Genomic DNA, 21844 nt, shown 5'->3' on the forward strand with positions numbered 1-21844 from the left:
GGCGGGGTGAGCCATCTTTGCTTTGCTTTGCGGGTGTTTCTCTTACCTTCTTTCGTAAGGAGGGAAGGGCTCTACTCTCCGGTCAGGAGGGCTGTCCGGAAGGGAGATGGGAAAGCATTCAAACTCACCTCCACCCCAAGGCAAGGGCTGCTTAGGAGTTATCTCCTTTGGGCTTTCAATGGATCGCTGGCCTAAGGTGGCCCTTCCTTCTTAAAAACTGATCCAGGTTGCTTCCCCGTTCTTGAAGGAATCACTCACGTGGGATCCACAATCCCATCGTAATTCTGCACCTCCAAAAGCCAAATCAAAGTACAAAATCTGATTTCACTGCCTCAGAGCAGGGACATTTGGAAGAAGCTTTCCCTCTGGGCCATGAGGGAGAAGAGAAAAAGGGTCTTAAAATGGGGTTTCCCATTTGCACCGTTCTTTAAAATAAGAGCTTGCATTCTGTTTCTTATTGCTGCCTAACTGTGGGGGAAAGGCTGTTATCCCTTTGGAGGGAGAGATCCAGCACGGATGGCACCTTTTCTCTTCTCTCCCGCTGGGTGTTCCCTACTGAATCCAGGAGCTCTCCTTGAATCAGAAGGTTTATTAGCTGCTCTCTCCATCCTGATTGGAGGAAGGCTGACAAAAACCACAAGCCAAAAATCTAAAGAATCCATCCGACACATGCTTGCTTCTTGCTTTTGTTTTTTTCTTTTATCGGTTGGGATCTCAGAAGACAACATTTTCAAGGATGAAGCCCTGCCCTCGTGGGTACCTGGCACAGGGGTGCAATTCCAGCAGCGGGAACCCCAAAGCCCTCCCCGAGAGAGGGGGAGAGAGTCTGCCTGCCTTCCGTGGCATCTGGGAAGGAGTTCCATGCAAGAGACACTCACAGGTCCAAGCTCTCGAAATCACTGGGTTTATGCACTCCAAACTCCCCCCACCCACCCTTCCCAGTGCTTACTTGGATCCGGTGAGCCACCCGGCAGCTCCTTGTTGGGTGTCTGGGCATTCATTCCTGCCGTTGCTGAAAGAGAAGGGGATATGGAGGGCCTTCAAGGAACGGCATCAGATTCCAAAGGATCACATGCAAGCCAAACAAATAATATAATCACCACTACCACCTACACACAGAAAATCAGTCCCTTGATTTGCCTCAGAGCTGACCTGCTTTTAAATTTTACAAGCTACTGCTTGGGTTTATTGTTATTTTTATGCTGTAAAGATCTTTGAGGCTTCCAATCTTCAAGGGGGTTACACGCTTCGTAGCAACCAACCCAAAGCAGAGTTCTCTTGCCCCAGCCTCTTCGAAGGGAGGGAGCCCTAATCCCGTGAGCATCACCTCCCACACAGAGAATGGCAACGCAGAAGGAACTTGGCTGCAACGGCAGAACAACAGACAACATTCTTGTCCTGGGCTGCATCAACACTGGGATAGAATCAAGATGACGTGAAGTACTCGTACCACTTTACAAAGCCTTAGTAAGACCTCACTTAGAATACTGCATCCAGTTTTGGTCACCAGATTATAAAAAAGATGTTGAGACTTTGGAAAGAGCGCAGAAAGGAGCATCAAAGATGATTAGGGCCCTGGAGAATGGTTGTAGGAATTGGGTATGTCTAGTCTAGTGAAAAGAAGGGCTAGGGATGACATGATAGCAGTGTTCCAATATTTGAGGGGCTGCCACAAAGAAGAGGGGGTCAACCTATTTTCCCAAGCACCAGAAGGTAAGACAAGAAGCAACGGATGGGAACTAACCAAGGCGAGAAGCAACCTAGAACTAAGGAGAACAATTCAGGGTGCCCCGGCGATTCTGGAATGACGGCGTTCTGTTCGATTCGGGGAAAGCCTTCTAAGCCTTCACTGACCAGCCCAAGCTACTTGCAGCTGTACTCCACAGGCACTAACCAGCACAACAGTGAACAGTGTGCTTGAAACTGGGTGAGGAATTTGATCTTCTCTCTCCTATTTTATACCTAATTTCCTGGAAAAGATCCCAAGAAGCAAAAAAGCCTCCCAAAATGAGAAGGGAGGGGACTATAAACTCAGATGGAAAAAAAAATACAAAATACCACAGTTTGGATAAATTTGAAAACTAAGAAAACTGCTAAAACTTTATACCTGAAAAATTATTGATGGAATTTCTACACACACACAAAATATATATTATATAAAGAAGAACAAAAAGAAGTTGGAAAATGAACAGTGACATCTAGTGGAAGATTAGCGGAAACTACAACTGTGTTGACTCAGAATTTGGCAAGACGCCTAGAGACAGCTGGGAACGAAGCGCCCAGTGATCTCTTACTGAGTGAAACTACATTTGTTTAAAAAATGCTGACCTTCTGGGATTATAAACCTACTGAACTGCATGTTTAAACTGAAGAATTGTTTGCAGAGAAGAAGAAAAAATCTTGGCCTTTGGCTAATCTTCTAAAGGAGAAATTACTAGAAAACGTTTAGATGGTTAAATATTTTGGATTGAATCCTGACTGGCTGATAATTACATGACCCCTGAAAAGAAGAACTGTTACAAAACATTGTTTTCAGTGGGGCCTGGACAATTGGAAACTATTATACAAAGGTAAGAACTAGGTAAGAATTGATTGTTTGGAACTTAAGGTGGGCTGGCTTGATAAAGCCAATTATAAGGCTACGACACCAAAGAAAAATTACTAAAAGGGGAGAGATAAACTGGACGTTCTATACCTATCTAAAAGTGATAGAAAACTATACTCAACACCTTCTCCTGAAGACCCCGGTTTGGAGTTTCAGAAATCTGAAGGAACGATGACTCAAGACAAAACAAATACACCCCAGGAAAAAATGTATACAATGCTGCGACAGATTCAAATGATAATTGTTTCAAACCATGATGAGATTAGAAATAAGCTTGACAATATAAATGAACATATCTCTAACTTAAATCTACAAGTGAATAACACTCAAAAAATGACAACAAAGAATGAACAAATAAATCAGACAACAGAGCATAAATTAAATGAAAGTGATTTAAATAGAAAAGCTATTTAAATGAAGAAAACTACAATTTAGTAGAAACAAAAAAAAATCTGGAAAACCTCACTGTAATAAAGAAGAGAAAAAGATATTTTATCCTCCAGGATTTTGAAACAAATTGGAGGATAAAAAATAAAAATAAAATGGATTAAAGAACAAAGAATCATCACGTGGGAGACAAAAAAAATGATATTTTACTTGACTTGACTTTTTTGTCCCCAACAACACTCACAAAAATACAACCTGGCAAGCTAAACTTATAAAGAGGCCCTGGAGTAAGATTATTAGATGGTGTAGTATAAGATTAAACATTGTTGGAACATGGCCAAAAGAACAGATAAAATTTGTAAAGGGGCCCTATAGTAAGAGAAATAAGATATGTAAGTAGTATAATACTTCTAGAATATATGAAAAGTTTGGATATTTAAAAGTAATGACTTTTGAGAAAAGTACGAATGATAAGAGTGGTCTGAATACTGAGGGGAAACTAAGCTTTAATAAAAAGTTTGAAAACAGGACATATAATGACTTCATAAGATGACTTTTATAAATATAATGGAAACATAAGCTGATTAGAAAATACGTTATATGTTGATGTTATCGTACACATAAATTCAAAAAAACTGTTTATATTCAACCTGGTATGTACTGAAAATATTAAGAATTGTATTTGTTTAATGTAGACAAAAGGAGGTTATTATTGGAAGAAGAGAGGATCAAGAAATATATTACCAACTAAGATATCAAGTGGAGAAATTAAACTGCTATTGATTGTTTTGAGTATATGAACCCAGACAACAGACTGTTCACGAAGCATTAAAGATTGTTATTGTAAAAAGTTAATCAAATATATTTTTTTAAAAAAACGAAGAAGAGACTGGACAGTCGTTTGACTGAAAGGCTGGGCTCTCCCGCTTGGGCTGGACTAGAAGACCTCCAAGGTCCCTTCCAATTCTGCTATTCTGCTATACAAGTTGCCAACTCCGGCAGCCGTTCAGTTTTGAGTGCCCACGAAATCCTAGCAGCAGAAAAATGGCTCAAAATGGTTCAGGGGATCAGCTCTTCCCAGCTACATTAAAGCATCCAAAGCCGGGGTGGTGTGGTGTGGTGTGTGGTGTGTGTGTGTTTGTGTATGTGTGTGTGTGTGTGTGTTGTGGGTGAGAGTCAGGCCAGCTGGAGAAGCAACACCCCATGTCAGCCAGAAACGTTTGGCTTGATTACCTGGAGCTTGGCTGCCCATCAGCTGGTTTGGATAATCTTTCGTGTCTCTGAAGCTCAAGCAAGAAGTTCTGTCCTCCGACTGTCTAGAAATGCCATGCCTGCAGAGAAGAAAGGGAGCCACTTTAGGCCGAGCCATCCCTGCTTGGGGCCAGACCCCCAACTCCATGCCCGCCCTGAGGGACCCCAACAAAAGCAAGACCCGCAGCCGTTCCCCATGTGCTCAGCAAGCATTCCGCAAGTCAGGTGAAGCAGAGGAGGCAACGTGGGCCACCCACATGATGCTTTTACAACGGATGATAAACATCCTCCCCGTGCATATCCTATTCAGTTGTTATCATGCGGGTTCTCCATGCCCAGAAAAGAAAATCAAAAGGTAATTAAAACAAAATAACCTCAGTGGACATATGTAAAAAGACTGAGCAATGGAAGCACCCAGCTAAGGTGGAAATCAAATGACAGGAACAGATATTTTTGTGGGTTCCTTGGTGCTCTCTGAAGTTGGTGTTTTCTTCCAGGTGTTTCACGACCCAGCTAGGTAATGTCATCAGTGCACGGATTAAGGCACCGATAATATTACCTAGTTGGATAATGAAATGTCTATAAGCAAACAACCAAGCTCAAAGAGTACAAAGGACCCCACAGTTCAACTCCAAACTATAAATATTTTATCCATGTAAAAAGTTTCGGAAAAGTTTCTCCTGAGTGGGGAAGGGGTCTTGCTACGGCAGGGGGCCCAGTGAGTTCAGGATCCCCTCGTTAAATGCCCTTACCTGCCAGCCGCCTCGTGATAAGCAAGTTCCAACAGCTCAGCTGAGGAGTGAGTCCAGTCCCGCTGCCCACTGCCCTGCATTTCGGCCATGTTCTGGCGGGTCTGGTGGTGGATCTGGATGGCTTCTCCAGAAGGACCTGTCCAATCACACGTTTGGCTGTTTCGTTAATCTCCCTAATCAAAGCTGACTGAAGTACTCTTGGGTACGTATGGTGTGTGTGTGTGTGTGTGTGTGTGTGTGTGTGTGTGTGTGTGTGTGTGTGCGTGTGTGTGTGTAAAAAGGCAAAGGTAAAGGTTCCCCCGCACATGCGTGCTAGTTGTTTCCAACTCTAGGGGCCGGTGCTCATCCTTTCAAAGCCGAAGAGCCAGCGCTTGTCCGAGGACGTCTCCGTGGTCATGTGGCCGGCATGACTAGACGCCAAAGGCGCACAGAACACTGTTACCTTCCCACCGTAGTGGTCCCTATTTTTCTACTTGCATTTTTACGTGCTTTCGAACTGCTAGGTTGGCAGAAGCTGGGACGAGTAACAGGCGCTCACTCTGTCACGCGGCACTCGGGATTCGACCCGCCAAACTGCCGACCTTCTAATCGACAAGCTTAGCGTCCTAACCCACTGAGCCACCGCATCCCTATGTGTGTGTGTATACACGCATAAATTCTAATGCATAAATCCCATTTCTAAAAGGGGGAATAGAGGCTCAGGTAACTACAGACTGGTCAGCCAGTTGTTATACCCAGAAAAAATTGGGAGTGGAGCGAAGATCCACAGTGCTGGGCAAAAACTTATTTCTGCCAAGTGCTGGGACAGGGTGGAGCGTAGAAGAGGATTTAACAAAGGATTGCACGTGGAAGCTTGTCTTTGCTACCAGGTTTTTAATGTTTATGGCTTTAATAGATTTAGGTATTATTATGTTGTTTCACTATTGATGCTGTTTCAAGGGGTGTCATGCTTCTTCTTTACTCTGCACTGGTTGGCCACACCTAAAGCCTTCTGGACTGGCGGAGGGCGACGACATACAGGAAGCTTTGGCAGCTTCTGCACAGGAGACAAATTCCTTGTGTGTCTAATCTCACAAATAAAGTTAGTCTATTCATGAATAAAGACAAATCTATGTGTCCTAGGATAATGAAGCGAAGTTGAATTTGGGTCAGTCACCGGGACCAGAGATTTAATCTTCTGAGCTTTCGGAATCATGCTGGAGCCCACCCGGAGGGAATTTCTCTACTGGAATGCAGGCTTTGGGCTGTATTTCTGAGAGTCGTGTTTATGTGGTGCCTTCCTATTCTATACAATTCAAGCAGACATCTGCTATCTGGGAAAAACTTTGTAACAGAACTACGCAAAGTGCAGAAACATCCCAGCCTTGTTTCCCCAGTTGTAATGTGTGTCTGTGGATATCAGATACAGGAAAAGCTGAACGAAGAAAAAAAATGATGCCTCTGGATTGTGATTGTTGAGAAGACCATGCAGCAGAAGAACAAATAATTCAATAGCAGATGAAAGTGGTGCTCGCTGGAAGCACCACTAATAATTATTAAATATTTTGGAGACACAATGCAAGGGAAGAGTCAGAGCTTGGGGAAACTACAGGCAATTAAAGAGGCAAACAGAAGACAAAATGGCTAGACATGACCCCTAATGAGATAAGCATGAGCTCACAGAACCCAAACAAGCTGGTTACTGACCAGACAATCCTGACAAAATGATGCTCATTGGAGAACTGGCCTGAATAACTTGTCAAAATCATCTTACATTCAAAATTGCAAGTTTCCGTATGACGTACTTGTCAAGTAGGCCTCTGGATAGTGACTTCCACCACCCAGTAAGTAGTCAATCAAGGGTTTCATATAGTACTTTTTAATATAACAGAAACACAATAAAAGTCCAGTTTTATTCCAAGATTGCTAACACTGTTTTATGTAAACCGGAATATATAATCCAGACACTACTTTGCAAGCCAATATACTGTTGCTCACATCCCACCAATTATGAGACACACACACAGCATTCTAACATACAGCATATTCAGGCACAGAAAGATCTTTTTTAAAGCTCAAGGACTCAAGATGTGGAGTAAGAAACACCAATAAACTGTGCTGTGTTGATACTATTCTTGAGAGCCCAGAATGCAGGGGTTTTGCAAGCCTAGTTCTAAATGTCAAACAGCACAGTTAGTTAGTTAGTTAGTTAATTGAGTAACTTATCCTTTACTTTTTGCTTTGGATTGGCACACCTTCTCTTTTTATTTGTTGGGGATTTGGTGCTTTCAGAAACCCAGCTTGATAATAGTTCCACAGGAGAGCAGCTAGTGGAGAGCAGTGTTCAGATTTTCTGTTGCATTAGTTGCCAATTTCAAAACTGAACTAATTATTCCAATTTTCTTTAAAATCAACTGTTGATCTCTTGGGCAAAGGGTGGCAAATTGATGAATTCTTCTTCATCATCCATGAACTGTAATTTTCCATTAAGTAGATCTGAGTTCTCTTTTTATTATCCTTATCTTATTCTATCCTTGTTAATAGAGGGATTCTCTGCTTGGACGTTAATGTTTTGGAATTTTCAAGGTTGGAGTCAATCTCCCTCCCTAACTTGGCTCTCTGCCCAGACTTTAGCAAAGCCTTCACGCCTAAGCAACATTGCTGGAAGAACGATCTGCCCAGAGATTTCATGGCTCCCCAGTAGACATGGTTGTAAAAGAATATGGTTAAAATATTCTTTTACAACCATGTCTACTGGGGAGCCATGAAATCTCTGTTAGTTCATTAGAATGTACCCTGCAGTGTAAAAGTCTGTTATGCCACCTGTCCCTGTTCAAGGGAACATCCGCAACTTGGAGTAGTATCCTATGTCTCTGTAGAACCAGCCTCTCCTCTGTGTCTTCTCTACCTTGAGGCCCCCGGTCCATGTAAGCTGTCCGTGAACTCAAAGTAAGCTTTGGAGCATGGGCGTTGCTATTTTTTATTTTATTTATTTATTTTAATCCCATTTATATCCCGCCCTTCTCCGAAGACTCAGGGCGGCTTACAATTTAAGCACAAACCAATGTGCTTAGCAATAGCCTTCATTCTATGTATATGCTTGCTTATTAGGGCTTTCGGCCCCCGCCAAGCAGCATTATTACAAAGTCAGCTTATTGCCCCCAACAATCTGGGTCCTCATTTTACCTACCTCGGAAGGATGGAAGGCTGAGTCAACCTTGAGCCTGGTGGGATGCGAACCTGCACTAATTGCAGGCAGCTGGTGTTACTTAAGGAGGCATTAGCCCACTGCTCCACCAAGGCTCTTGTTAAGTGTGTTGCAGAAATCCTGTTAAAAATCTGAATTTTAGTAACAGGAAGACAAATATCAAAATTGAAATGTATCAAAGAGATGGGACAATCTAAAATGAATGCTACTAAAATGCTTCAAGTAGCCTTGTGCTTGAATCTATCTGTATACATGCATTTGGAGTAGTTAACATTAAGATTTATGCATCAACGTTCATATAATCAAACTCTCTACAGATATACTCATTTCTTAGACCAATTATCAATCTTCTAGGCCAGGGGCCAGCAAGTTATTGTCCAACAGCTAAATCTGGCACACCACCTGGTTTTACATAGTCTGCAAGCTAAGGACTGGATGGATAAGAGGGTAGCAGATCACCAGGCCTGAGCCGCCACCAAAACCAGCGTTTAGAAGTGGAACTCAGGATGGGGGTGTCCAGGGTAAGGGTAGTGGCTTTTCAATAGCCAACTACTGTGGGAGATGGATATAGCTATTTACAAAAAATGTTTGCTAACCAATGTGCTAGACCAGGGGTAGGCAACCTTGGCTCTTTATGATTTGTGGACTTCAACTCCCAGAATTCCTGAGCCAGAGCCAAGGTTGCCTACCCCTGTGCTAGACTATAAATTCAAAATATTTCCATGTATGGCTATTGCCATAAAGTATTTGAGATCAGTTTCATCAAACTACCTTTATTTACTTCCTTATCCAATTTAGAGATATAATTTCCCATTACAGACTTTAATTCTTCAATCTTTTTATTTGCTTCCAAGAGCTGATCAAATATAGCAATAACTCTCTGTGCTGTCAAGAGGCAATTCTTGGCAACCAAGTCCAACCATCCCTTAAAATTGCTCTTAATATTACCCTTATTCTCCACTTTGTCTCCTAATGAAGCCTCTATTTCCACACAAAGACGGTCATCCTCCTCCCAATCCAGTAAGGAGTAGGGCTTATTTAAAATAGTTACAAGGGGCAAAGAGAAAAAAGGAGACTTACTTGCAGTGTCCGTTATCTGAAATAAGTCCTTTATCTTTGGTTGTTTGGGTGTTGTTGCCACCATGTTGTAATTAGGGTTTCCTCCTGACTGTATATCCAATTTATGCCCCCCTTTAGGCTTTCCTTTAGAGTCCCTTTTTGCTTTTACTGTTACCTTTTGTTTTGGCATCCTTGGGATTTTAAAACATACTTCTACTTCATTGACAAATGCTTGAAGCTGACAAATTTCAGAACTCGTAGTCTAAAACCTAATCCTATCTAATCATAAATTTAAAATCATAAAACTACAACTCCTAGTAAAAAAAATCTTAACTTTCCTAGATAATAGTTAATATTAGATAAAAATTAAATGAAAATGAACTGGTTTGCAAGCATATAAAAGGACGAGGAGCTCACTGAGAGAGCTGTCATACGGCAGCCATCTTGGGCCAAAACAGCAGAGTGAAAAATGGGACTGAACTTAAAGATAAAGACCAAACTAATGAGAACAGGCAGAACAATCAACCTTAGAATTGACAATGAAGATGCTGAAGATAAACCTTCAACACTAAACCAAGAAGCAGTCAAACTGTAGAAGCATACTCAGTATGTCTTGGAAAAGGTCTTGGGAAAGATATTTAAATGCTACGATGTCTCTATATCTACAAAGATCAGACGTGGACTAAGCCATGGCATTCCCAGTGACACCCTACAGAAGTGAAAGCTGGACCTTGAAGAAGCAGGATAGGAAGAGAATTGACATTTTTCAACTTTGTTTTTGGAGAAGATTCTTGGGAAGAATATGGCCAGCCAAGGAAACAGCTGATGGCTCTTTAAACAAATCAACCCAGAGTTTTGACTCAAGGTGTCAGAATCCATTTATATTTCATTTCTAACTCCCTCTCTGTGCAAACCCAAATCTCACCCCCCCTTACTGGATTCTGCCATTCCCGAGGAGGAAAGAGAAGACAAAAGAGAAGACAGGGGTCTTTATTGCCCCATCTCTTTCCCTTAGATGTAACTTTTTGTTTATTCACCCTGACCAATGAAAGGAAATCCTCTCCCTCTCTGATTTTCCAGCAGCTAAGAAAGGGGGTGGGGGAATTCTGGCTTGCATCTCCGGATGGAATGTGAAGGGGAGGGAGGGATTGTGCTACGAATGGACTGAGGGTTGGTTCTCCCTTTCCCACAAGGATTTGGACACCTGAGACTTGACTGATCAGGAACTGACCAAATGGACTGAGGGGTGGCATTTTTGCTCCGGGACACTTTAAAAATATCGATCTGTGAGACAGTTTCCAGATCCTGTCTATTACAGTATATCCTCTGTCATCTATGTCTAAGTAAAAAAGTTCCTGCTTGGGCAATCTTGTCTCCAAGTCTTTCTTTCTTAAGATGTGGAATGGAGTGGGTTCTGACACAAGGCACAAAAGACCAGTGTCAACGCTGCTAACATCGGATGTCCTTGCTTTGACAACAGATTTTGAACAAGCAGCCATTTTCTTTTTTTACTTTTTCCTGCTTCTAGAATTAGTTGGTGCAGGGAGGGGGAATTGGGATGCGAGCTTAGTTAGCCATAATAATAACTCTTGCCGTGGGAACTCAAGGACAAACTGGGTCCGGAGCTAATAACGTTCTGGCAGGCTGGAGAGCTGGGGAGAAAGTCCGCGTTATAAGCTAATTGGGGGATGTGCTTATATGTCAGGTCATTGAGGGTGGGAAGTGTACTTTGAAACTTTGTATCCAAGGGAGGGGAATTTAGTTTTGGGTTCAACTATGTAGTTCAACTTTGTTTCCCAAATAAAAGATTCTTTAAGGTAAACAATGCCTCAAAGTTCTTTTGAAGGGTTTCATCTTTTGGAACCATGACAACCAGGCTCAGATATTCTATTTCAGACGACACGTGTGCAATATCTAGCTCTCTGGAAAAGGCTCCAAAGCTGGGAAAAATGGAAGGAAAGAGATGAAGAAGATGACAAGCAGCAAGATGGGTGGACTCAGTTATAGGGGTGATGGGGGCACCTTTGGAAGATCTAAAAGAACAGATTGGGGGATAGCATCATGGAGAAAACCTACCTTTGTGCTTGCTAACAGCGGACAACAGCTTGATGGCACACAGTCAATCAATCAGTCAATGAACTCAAGCTTTCCTGACTGGGCTATGGCTCTCAAAGAATTTGACAACAGAAGCAACTCTAACAACAGAACAAAAAGCAAACCAAGCAAAAGTTGGTGACATAACCTCTATAGGTGGCAGAAGCTCCCCAAAAGAACAAGTTGCATATTACACAGCTACGACACCAACAAAGGCCAAAGAGAAGTTCCTTACCCACGGGGAAGGTGTGCATCCAGCGCCTCCTGTTGGATGTGAGCTTCATGGGCATCCGGGAAGGGGCGAAGGGGTTGATCAGCGCCCGCTGTGGTGTGTATCCCCCGGCAGAACGGATGTGCAGCCGGGACTCGGCACTCCCCACGTGAAATCTTCCAGGGGCGCTCAGGTCTCGCTGCTGAGACTCCAATATGTTGTCAAGGTGATCTGTGTGGAGTAAAAACTCATCTTCAATAAGATCCGGCCCTGCTTTCAAGCAAGGTCCCTGCCAGAAACTCTTCCAAGGCACAAAATAGGACGTTCCAGTCAGTATGTGAGGGCTCAAGAGGACGCGCCAAGGATTCCCAAAAGGCCTCCACCCCATATTATTAGATTGGGAGAGTTGCTAGTTGCATTTTCTCATTCAAACACCCAAATATGTTTGCTGGGTGAGAACTGAGAACATTTAAAACAAAAACAAAAAAAAGACTGTCTCCTTGGTTCCAGCATTTGGGAACAGAAACTTAATTCATAGGCAGAGAACTGTTACCACAGCACCAGAATCTACTGCTTAGTGCAAGGATACACAGTTACCTCACTTCCGAAGACACCGAGTAACTGTTCAGGGTGAGTCCGTTTTTATTTTTTAGTTAGTTTACTTCTATCCTGCCTTTATTATTTTTACAAATAACTCAAGGCTCTGAACACACCTACCCAACACAACTTTTTCCTCTTAGTTTCCTTTCTGTGCAATTTTCCCAGGCATGCAGTTTCTGTATACTGTTTTCCCAAATATCATAGAATTGTAGAGCCCAGAGAGGTCCTCGTCATTCTTTCCAGCCGGATGGAACGGAGGGGAAAAAGACCCCCAGAGAAACTCCGGACTCTGCCAGTCTCTCCTGCAACAGAAAAGCTCTCCCCAAACTGGACCAAATTTGGTGTGTTGGGGGGGGGGAAGCCGGCAGAAGGAAGACCAGACCAAAACAAGCGGGGGGGGGGCGGCTTCCTTCCCAGTCACGTGACCCAGAGCAGGGCTCTTTTCAGCAGCTGGAAAGGTTTCCAGGAACCCATCTCTGCAGATTCTTCCTACTTTTTGCTTGTACACTGCTACTGTTTCCACGTAGATAATGGTGAAAAATGAAAAATGCCTCTCTGTGTTTGTATCTTATGATTTATCCCTCTGTTGTCTGTATGTATACTGAGAGCTTCTGTACCAGGGACAAATTCCATGTGTGTCTAATCACACTTGGCCAAATAAAGTATTCTGCTCTGTTCCATCCCTTCCCATTTCCATTCCTATTCCATTTCAATCCATTCCATTCCTATTCCATTTTCATTCCCAATTCTATTTCCATTGCCATTTCCATTCCATTATTTCCAATTCCATTCTAATCAGGCAGGCTAGGGCACACATTGCATTTTAAATTCTGCACAGAGCAGGGACCTAGACTAGGCCAACTCAGTGCGGTGTTTCTAGGATTAAGCATATAGGTAGTCCTCAATTTAAGACAATAATCAAGCCCAGAGTCCTGGTTGTAAGTCACTATGGTCATTAAGCAGATCACCATTTGACCAGACCCAATTTTATCTTTTTTGTCATGGCCGTTAAATGAATGTGGCAGTTGTAAAATGAATGCAGTGCTCATTAAGCAAATCCATATTATCCACGGGGCGTTTGCTACTGGAAACGCCAGAACCCTGGGAAAAAACATTGGAAATCATAGTCATGTGATCGCAGGTCATTGCAAATGGTCATAAAGGCGAGCTGGCTGCAAAGAGCCCAAAATGCAATCGTGTGACTGCATGGGGCTGGTGATGGGGGTGTGGCTGTCAGCTGCCACCTTATGCTCTTTTGTGCTCTCTTTACTACTAGGTGGTAATAGACTCTCATGAACCACATGTGGGGAGGGAGAATGAAGGGCGAAAGGATTGGGTGGAAATGAAAGTAGTTCTGTATCTCCTCGAGGAGCTGCCTCAAGGTCACCCACCTGGAAGAAGGAGGGAGCTGCATACCAAAATGCGCTTGGACTGACTGTTAGGGAAACATCTTGCCTCAACCAGAGTAGTTGCATTGCCGTGAACAATGAGAGAGTTAAGGGAGGAAAAAGAACTTGGGGGTTTTGACCCACAGTTTTCAGTTCTGATTTTGCAATACTGCAATCCACATGATCTCTAATAAGCTCTACCTTTCTCAACAAATGGAGCCAAGGATCATTTCTATTTAGAGGTTCAAGTGGTGGCAGGTCTCACAGCGGCTGTTATAATTTCAAAATCAGGTTGTAAGCAGTTTGGGGGGATCCAACATAGCTTGGAACAGCCTGTGCATGTTTCTACATTGTTAATGACCCTTAGTGTTTAGCCCACAGAATCATTCTACATTTTTACAGCAGAAATAACTTATTCAGGGATACGCAGTCCTAGTCAAACCAGAACCCCCATCTCTCCATCCAGTCCTTCCTTAGCAGTGAAACTTCAATGGAAGAATGTCAAACGCTACTGCAGAGGACAATCTGGCCAGATATTTCCCCTGGCTGAGCAGGTGGAGCAAGAGTTGAAAACCCTGTGGAGATAGTGCACAGGAAGCCACAGAAGGCCTGAGCGGAGAACCCCAGGAGGAGATCATGGCTTCCCAAGTGCCAAAGAGCAAGAGACAATCCAGAGGAAGAGGAGGCAGCAAAGGCCAGAGAGAGGAGGAAGAGGAGGAGGACATGGATCAAGACAAGGAGAGGAAGGAGCTGCTTCCCAGAAGAATGAAGTGCTCTCAGTGGTTGTGCTGTGCAACAGGTTCATGGACAGCACTGATGATGTTATCTAGTTTGGTGATGAAATGTCTGCAAGAAAACAACCAAGCTCAGAGAGCACCAAGGACCCACCACAACAGGCTCAATCCTAACCTTGGCTTAACAGAGCACCACTGCTCTCCTCACCTAAGATCTTCTCAATTAACCCTAGAATTACTTGTTGGTTCATGCAGCATGTACAACAAAGGTTGAGTTTCCACAATGCTCCAACCCACGTCCAGCGCGCTGTGTCAAACCAATCCCCGGGTCTCAGACAGAGTGACATTTCTAAGATAAGACAGTGAAGGTAACGCCCAAGAAGAGTTCTAGGAGGACTGGAATTCTGTTTAGTTTTAAATTCTGGGCTGGGGAAATGAAACCAGCCCAAAAGGAAATGAAAGGAAAAGGTAAACCAGTGTCCTCTGGGAAGGAATCCATGACTGCTGTTGGGTATTTTGTCTGGCTTGTGAGTGAGTTGTAATTTGCACTGTGGAAATAGACTTTCGGGACTCTGAATGATTTTTTTAAAAAAAGCTAGTAACTCTGAAAGGCTGACCAAACACCAGCTCCAAAGAAGGGGCCGGCTCTAATGCCCTGAGCCCTGTGCTGACCTCGGCCGCTGGTGTAGCCCAGAGAGCTGCTGACTTCGTACTGCAGGTGCAGGTGGGGCCGTGGGATCATAAGGATGTCCGAGATCTTCCCCAGAGAGCTGTCATCTGAAGCCTGGCTCCGAACCTCTTCGGGGGGCAGGGGCCGACTCTGCAGGGAGGGGCTGGAGGAGGCATCGTAGGAGCTGGAGGTCTTCCAAGGCCGACCCTCTCTCTCCCGCACAGACCTGCTGGGGGACCCACAAGGAGCAGTTCAGGCAGCTTAGGGTGCAGATCAAGGAGACGGGCAGGGTTCCGATGGCGCCACATAGTAAACCGCAACCTGAATTCCACCTCAGAGATTGTCTCCGGCTCCCCTCCCGATGCGGTTACCAAATTCCCCCGTTCCATCCTTTGCTTAAATCATCTCCGATGAGGGAGAGCCTAGCAGCTCTGAAGGAACTCTGTTCCAGACTGGACTGCTATCCCTGTTGGGATGTTTCTCCTGGAATTTAGAAGAGTCCCTTCCCCCTGGCGGTACCCGAAGGTCAGAGTCTGCATCCCTTAATCACCTCCAGTGTAGATAAACCCACCCCTCTGTTCTTCCACCCTACACACTGTGACCTGCCTTCCCAGACACATCCTGTTGATCAACATCTGTCCTGCAATTCTGCCCGGAAACTGCAGCCAGTAGGCCAGGTGGGACTGCGAGGGCGCTGCAGCTGTGACCAGACAAGACGTTTTTGTTCAGCAAGGGTGCAGCACAGCAGGTTTCTGTTGTGCACTAAGGCATCTCCCTCATTACTGCTCCCCAGATCTATGACTCTCCAATCTTGCGCAGTATTTTTCATTCCTTGTGCCCAAATACAGAACTTTGCCTCTCTTTTCCCCAGTGCAACCTCCTAAGCTTGGCAACACGCTTGCTTACCTAAAGCTGGTGTAACGTGGGGCTCTGGAGGGGCCGGGCAGATGGAAAACCTGGGCATCGTAGGCATCGTAGTCAACCTGAATGGGAAGCGCGTTCTCGGTCTCTTTAGGAGCTCCCAAGGCTGGAACACAAGCAGAGCAACCTGTGACTTCTAACAACTGGGTCCCAGGCTGTGGGCAAACCCTTTGTCAACTTGAACAAGGACCGTGTGGCCCAACTGATCGGCAGAGGGTCGTCTCCCGCTTCTCCCCCCGTCCTCTGCCTGACAGGATTCCTTGCCTACAAAGGTCAGCACCGCAGAGACAAAACCCACGAGGGGATCCTGTGTGGAGTCTCTTGGAGGCCTTTGGCTGCAGTCCTTGGGGGTTCCATGACGCTTTCTCACCCCAGGCCTGTCCGACGGCCTGCAGCGCCAGGCTTGACACAATCGGCCTCTACGATTTCACTTCATTTGCCTGAAAAATGTGCTGTTGAGTTTGGATGGTGAGAAGCTGGAACGCTCCAAGGGGGGGCTCAAGGCGTGGAGGGGGGCTCAAGCTGTCCTCCCCGCACTAATCTTTGACGTGCCTGTTTTATTTTATTTACTTGTAAAATGTACTGGCCGTCCAGAGGGCGAGTCATTTTCCTTCAGAACAACTATTGTGTGTGGCACAGAACGGAGGCGATTTTTCTGAGTCTATTTAGGGTCCTTTTTAAAGCCACGAATGCAGGAAATTGCTGGTGCAGTAGAAGGGCTAGTTACAAAGGGAGATACCGCCACTGCTTTCTCTTCCATACAGAAAAGAGAGGGAGGGGGGAAAGAGGAAGGAGGCAGAGGGAGGAGGGAAGGAGGGAGAAGGGAAGGGGAGCAAGACCAGAGGGAAACGTGGGGGTGGGGAGAAAAGGGAACAGGGAGGGGGCTTTGGAGTTAATGGGGAAAAAAGCCCTCCAGTTTTATCATGAACTCGCCAGCTGCACAGTGGAAGGGCTGGACGTAAAACTCTTATTCTCATCTTTACAAAAGAACAATGCAATAATGGAGAAGAGTTACTCACAAGATTCCCTGCTACTTTTGGCTTTTTCACTCTGTGGCTGAAATTCAACATGCAAAAAAGAAAAACTGAAATGGGTCTTTACAAATTCTAGAGCAGACTACTCTACCCACCAAGCAGCCTCCTGTGGCATTATCTGAAATAACCAATCTGTGGCCACCAAAATTTGCTGCTGCTAAGAAAGATCCGCTGCCCCAAGTAGGTTTTTATGTGCAGCCACCTCTGCCCCCCAAGACAGGCTCCTGGGCGCCCCCGACACCACCGGGCTTCGGGGAACACTGCCAGCTCCATAGCTGCTGCCAGATCGTTAGCTCCCCAAAGCCAACCGGCACAACCATTATTTGTGGGTCACAATTATTTTTCACGTATTCATGCAGCCCTTCCTCTCTATGAATTGTGCGGGCCTGCTCTGGAGGGAGAATTTTTAATTTGCTTTTTTCCTTCAATCATTGTTAATGTCTGTCCTTAAAAATAGCTAGTGGTGATTATTCCTGTGGTTGCAAATCTGAGCTGGTGCATCTGCACCGCTATGGCTGCGCTCCACAGTTAGGCCACTCCACTTACCTTCCGAGCTGCCAGTTTGATCCGTGGGGTGAAACTGTTACACTGAAGTTGACTTTTGGAAGTGTAGAAACTATAAAGAGAGGGAAGCAGAAAGATGAGGCAAAAGCACACGTTGGGGAAAATATCTGAAGCAGCATCTTTTCTGGAAAAAGGAAAAAATAACTGATCCAAAATAAAAGATGCATTAGCATGTTTGCTTCCTCCCAAACCCACTTTCTGCCTCCTAAGCAGAAAAACGATATCGCAAACCACAAAGCCAGAGGTATTTGCAGGCCTTGGGAAAGTCAGGCTGATAGTCTTCCAAAAGCAAAGCTGCAATGGGGAGAAACTGCCTGCTCCTGTCAGTCTGGATTACAGATGCGCACCTGTGGTTGATCCAGTGGGGTATATTGTAGTCATCTCCCAAGCGTGGATCCCCAGAACTGCAGCGATTGTGTAGCTAAGAGGTGAGAAGGAGAAACCAGGAATCAGACAGCTGAGGTGTCTGGAGAACCAAAAGAGATGCTTTGTGGGCAAGGAATTAATCCAGAGACACTTCGCCCAAGCAGCCTGTGATCCTTGGAATACTGAATACTGTTAGACTACAACGGTCCCAATCGTGTTAGTGCCAGCTGAGGCTGAGAGGCGATGAACAAGAAGGGCTTGAGATGGCCTGCCCAGGTTTAAAAGAAGACTGTTCCTAGTCCTCAATGTTAGGTGCTCAGAAGCAAACTGAAAACAAGCAGGCTTCTGCCAATGAGGAAGATGGAGCTGTAAGCACCGAGGACTCAAGTCTTTCCCTCCTTAACCAATTTATTCGGTAAGGAAGAAGAAAACCTACGAAAGCAACAGCAATAGAAGAAAAGGGCTGATGTGATTCCCATCTTCAAGAAAGGGGGGGGGGGAAACAGACCCGGAAACTACGGACCAATCAGTCTAACATCAATACCAGGGAAGAAACAGATCTGCAAACAACTCAAAGCAAACAACGTTATAACTAGTAGCCAGCACGGCTTCATCAAAAACAGATCATGCCAAACCAATCTTATTTCATTCTTCAATTAAGTGACTAAACTAGTAGACCAGCGAAATGCTGTGGATGTAGTACACTTAGACTTCAGTAAGGCGTTTGATAAAGTAGACCACAACCTATTCCTTGGTAAGCTGGAAAAGATGGAATAGACAACATCACCACCAGCTAGATCTGTAGCTGGCTAACAAACCGTACTCAGCGAGTATTCCTCAACGGCACCACATCCACACGGAGAGAAGTAAGCAGTGGGGTACCACAAGGCTCCATCTTAGGCCCAGCACTCTTCAATATCTTCATCAGTGACTTAGATGAGGGAATTGAAGGGAACTCATCAAATGTGCAGATGACACCAAACTGGCAGGAGTAGCCAACACCCCAGAAGACAAACTCAGGATGACAAACTGACAAACTTGAACAATGGATCCTGTCCAACAAAATGAGTTTCAATGTGGAGAAAAGCAAAGTTTTACATGTAGGCAGGAAAAATCAAAGGTACAAGTATAGATTGGCCGAGACCTGGCTCAAAAACAGTAACTGTGAGAGGGATCTTAGAGTCCTAGTGGATGATCACTTGACCATGAGCCAGCAGTGTGCAGCAGCTGCCAAAAAAGCCAATACAATCCTGAGTTGTATAAACAGAGGCATAGAATCAAGATCACGCAAAGTATTAGTACTACTTTATAAAATCCCAGTAAGACCACACCTGGAATACTGCAGCCAATTTTGTCACCATGCCAAAAAAAAAGATGTTGAGAGTTTGGAAAAAATTCATAGAAGAGCAACTAGGATGATCAAAGGCCTGGAGACTAAAACATACAAAGAATGGCTATGGGACTTGGGTCTGGCTAGTCTAAAGAAAAGAAGAAATAGGGGAGACATGATAGCAGTATTCCAGTACTTAAGGGGCTGCCACAAAAAAGATGGGGTCACATTATTCACCAAAGCACCACAGGGAAGGACAAGAAACAATGGTTGGAAATTGATCAAGGAGAGAAGCAACCTAGAATTAAGGAGAAGCTTCCTGGCAGTGAGGACAATTGACCAGTGGAACAGAAGTTGCCACCAGAAGTCCTGGGCGCTCCATCACTGGAGGTTTTTAAGAAGAGACTAGAGAGTCACCTGTCTAAGATGGTATAGGTTCTCCTGCTTGAGCAGGGGGGGCTGGACTAGAGCACCTCCAAGGTTATATTCTTCCTATTCCATTCCATTCCATTCCATTCCATTCCGAAGGTAGACTGATAATGTCTGCAACCCCATGCTGCTTGCGTGAATGTCAAGTACGGTAGAAACACAACCATACAGGCACATTTTAAAAAATTTCATCCAGAAGCTTTATTCTGGCAGAGGAATTGGGTGACCATGCTGGCGAAAGAGCCAGTAGCCACAGTTGACCCTTTGCCTTGAGGTGGGTGTGGGGGGAAGGCTGAAGGAGAGGGGCCAAGCCAGGAGGCCTTACCTTAAAAAGCGGCACCGCGTGGAGGGGCTGCTCTCCCATGCACACCAGATCAACCCCGATCCCTGCAAAGAGAAGAAACCCAAAGGCAGCCATGAGAAGCAGGGGGAAAAGCTAATGTTCTCATTGCTAAAGAACTGGATCAAAGCGGTTCAGGTTTAAAATGCTTTTGTTTGTGAGCAAACCTTCGAACGACATCAAACCCCCAAGACTGATGGAAAAAGGCCGGACCTTGGACCAGCATTCACATTATGGCCTTGTGTGTGAAAACAGTCTCTTGTTCTGAGTGGAGAAATCTACCAGGGCTATCTTTCAAAGCATGGATGAAAAGTCTGATGGGAAGAGGGAAGGGAATGTCCAGCTTCACAGTTCCTCACTCACAATGAAAAACCTTCATTGTGCTGATAATATATGATGCTCGTATCTTTGATTGATGTCTCATAAGCAAACAAAAAAGGCCTTTTATTTCACTTTATTTTAATGATTGTAAGATCTGACTTTCCGAAAGGCCCAATTCTTATAGTGAAGATGGAAATAGGCCACCAAGGACTACTAAGGAGGTAACAAGTCAACAATGAGGTATAAAGGATGTGCAGATTGAGAAAAGCCCTACATGCCAGCACCTCCCTTGGACTGCAGAATAGCTATGCTAAGCTTGTAAGCCGCCCTGAGTCTTCGGAGAAGGGCCGGATATAAATGGAATTAAAATAAAAAATAAAATAAATAAAAGAGACCCAGAGAGAGAGCCCACACCACCTACTCTGAAGCACCCTGTCACATCCCACCACAATCAAAGATGTACTTCCTGGGATCACAACCTAGCCAGGCGCAGTTTCCTGAAGGAGGTGCCCAAGAACACTTTGCCTACTGAAGTGCTGCACATCTCTACTATTAAGTACCCCAACACAGGAGGTGGCCTAATCAGCCTTTGCGTGCCCTTCTGCCCTCAGATGTGGTCTTCCCAGAGCCACCTGGCTGAGAGGGCTCTTTGGTCTCCTCCAGCTTCAAAGCTCTTGTGTCGGTTTTCCGTGATGCCCCCGGCCCAGAACTCGTCAAGAAAAGAGGCACATTGTGGTGGGCAGCAGAGCCGCTCCACACTCTGGGTTATGAGAGAAGACGGGCTTTCAGATAAGGCTCTTCTCAGAACAGCTGAAAGACAAGGGTGCACTGAGGCTGTCCTCAGCATTAAAGATAAAATTAAATTATATTAAAGAGATTTACTTATTTATTTATTTATTTTATTGGATTTATATACCGCCCTTTCCCGAAGGACTCAGGGCGGTTTACAGGGTACTTAAAACATTGATACAAAAATTAAAAACAATTAAAAAGAATTAAATTTAATCCCTGAAAAAAATATAAAAAAACCCAAATAAAAACTTTCAGCCTGGGCCGGAAAGCTCAAAGAGCCAGGTCTTCAGGTCCTGGCGAAATGAACAAAGGTCGGGGGCGGTCCTAAGCTCCGCGGGCAACTGGTTTCAGAGGGCAGGCGCACCCACAGAGAAGGCCCTCCCCCTGGGTGTTACCCGCCGGCAATCTTTAACCGGCGGCACCCTGAGAAGGCCCTCCCTGTGGGAGTGCACAGGACGATGGGAAATTGACGCTGGCAGCAGGTGTTCCCTCAGATAACCCGGACCCAAGCCATTTAGGGCTTTATAGGTCATCACCAGCACCTTGAATCTCACCCGGAAGGCAACCGGGAGCCAATGCAGCTCGCGGAATAGAGGTGTTACATGAGAATGTCGGGAAACCCCCATCACAACTCGCGCGGCCGCATTCTGCACCAGCTGAAGCCTCCGAGTGGTCCTCGAGGGCAGCCCCATGTAGAGAGCATTGCAGTAGTCTAAACGGGAGGTCACGAGCGCATGAGTGACTGTGCGTAGAGCATCTCGGTCCAGGTAGGGTCGCAACTGGCACACCAGGCGAACCTGGGCAAAAGC

General features: G+C 45.0%; 1 protein-coding gene across 15 annotated transcripts in view; it reads right to left on the reverse strand.

Annotated features, from left to right (window-relative positions):
* DEPDC5 (DEP domain containing 5, GATOR1 subcomplex subunit) overlaps window positions 1–21844 on the reverse strand; it is a 75764-nt gene that overhangs the window by 33443 nt on the left and 20477 nt on the right. For 14 of the 15 annotated variants that reach the window (XR_014027850.1, XR_014027851.1, XR_014027852.1 and 11 more), the window contains 10 exons: window positions 19908–19969; window positions 17805–17878; window positions 17440–17509; window positions 16879–16915; window positions 15845–15965; window positions 14941–15167; window positions 11571–11777; window positions 4996–5131; window positions 4226–4323; window positions 950–1012 (listed from right to left, as the gene is read on the reverse strand). Coding sequence is in view for 10 of the 15 variants with exons in the window: in XM_081338643.1 (XP_081194769.1) it covers window positions 950–1012; window positions 4226–4323; window positions 4996–5131; window positions 11571–11777; window positions 14941–15167; window positions 15845–15965; window positions 16879–16915; window positions 17440–17509; window positions 17805–17878; window positions 19908–19969 (1095 nt within the window). In the remaining 5 variants the exon portion in view is untranslated. The remainder of the gene's footprint in view (window positions 1–949; window positions 1013–4225; window positions 4324–4995; window positions 5132–11570; window positions 11778–14940; window positions 15168–15844; window positions 15966–16878; window positions 16916–17439; window positions 17510–17804; window positions 17879–19907; window positions 19970–21844) is intronic. The other variant, XM_081338648.1, reaches the window with a different exon arrangement.

Source organism: Vipera berus (assembly GCF_964194415.1).
Source record: "Vipera berus genome assembly, chromosome: 14".
NCBI lineage: Eukaryota > Metazoa > Chordata > Lepidosauria > Squamata > Viperidae > Vipera > Vipera berus.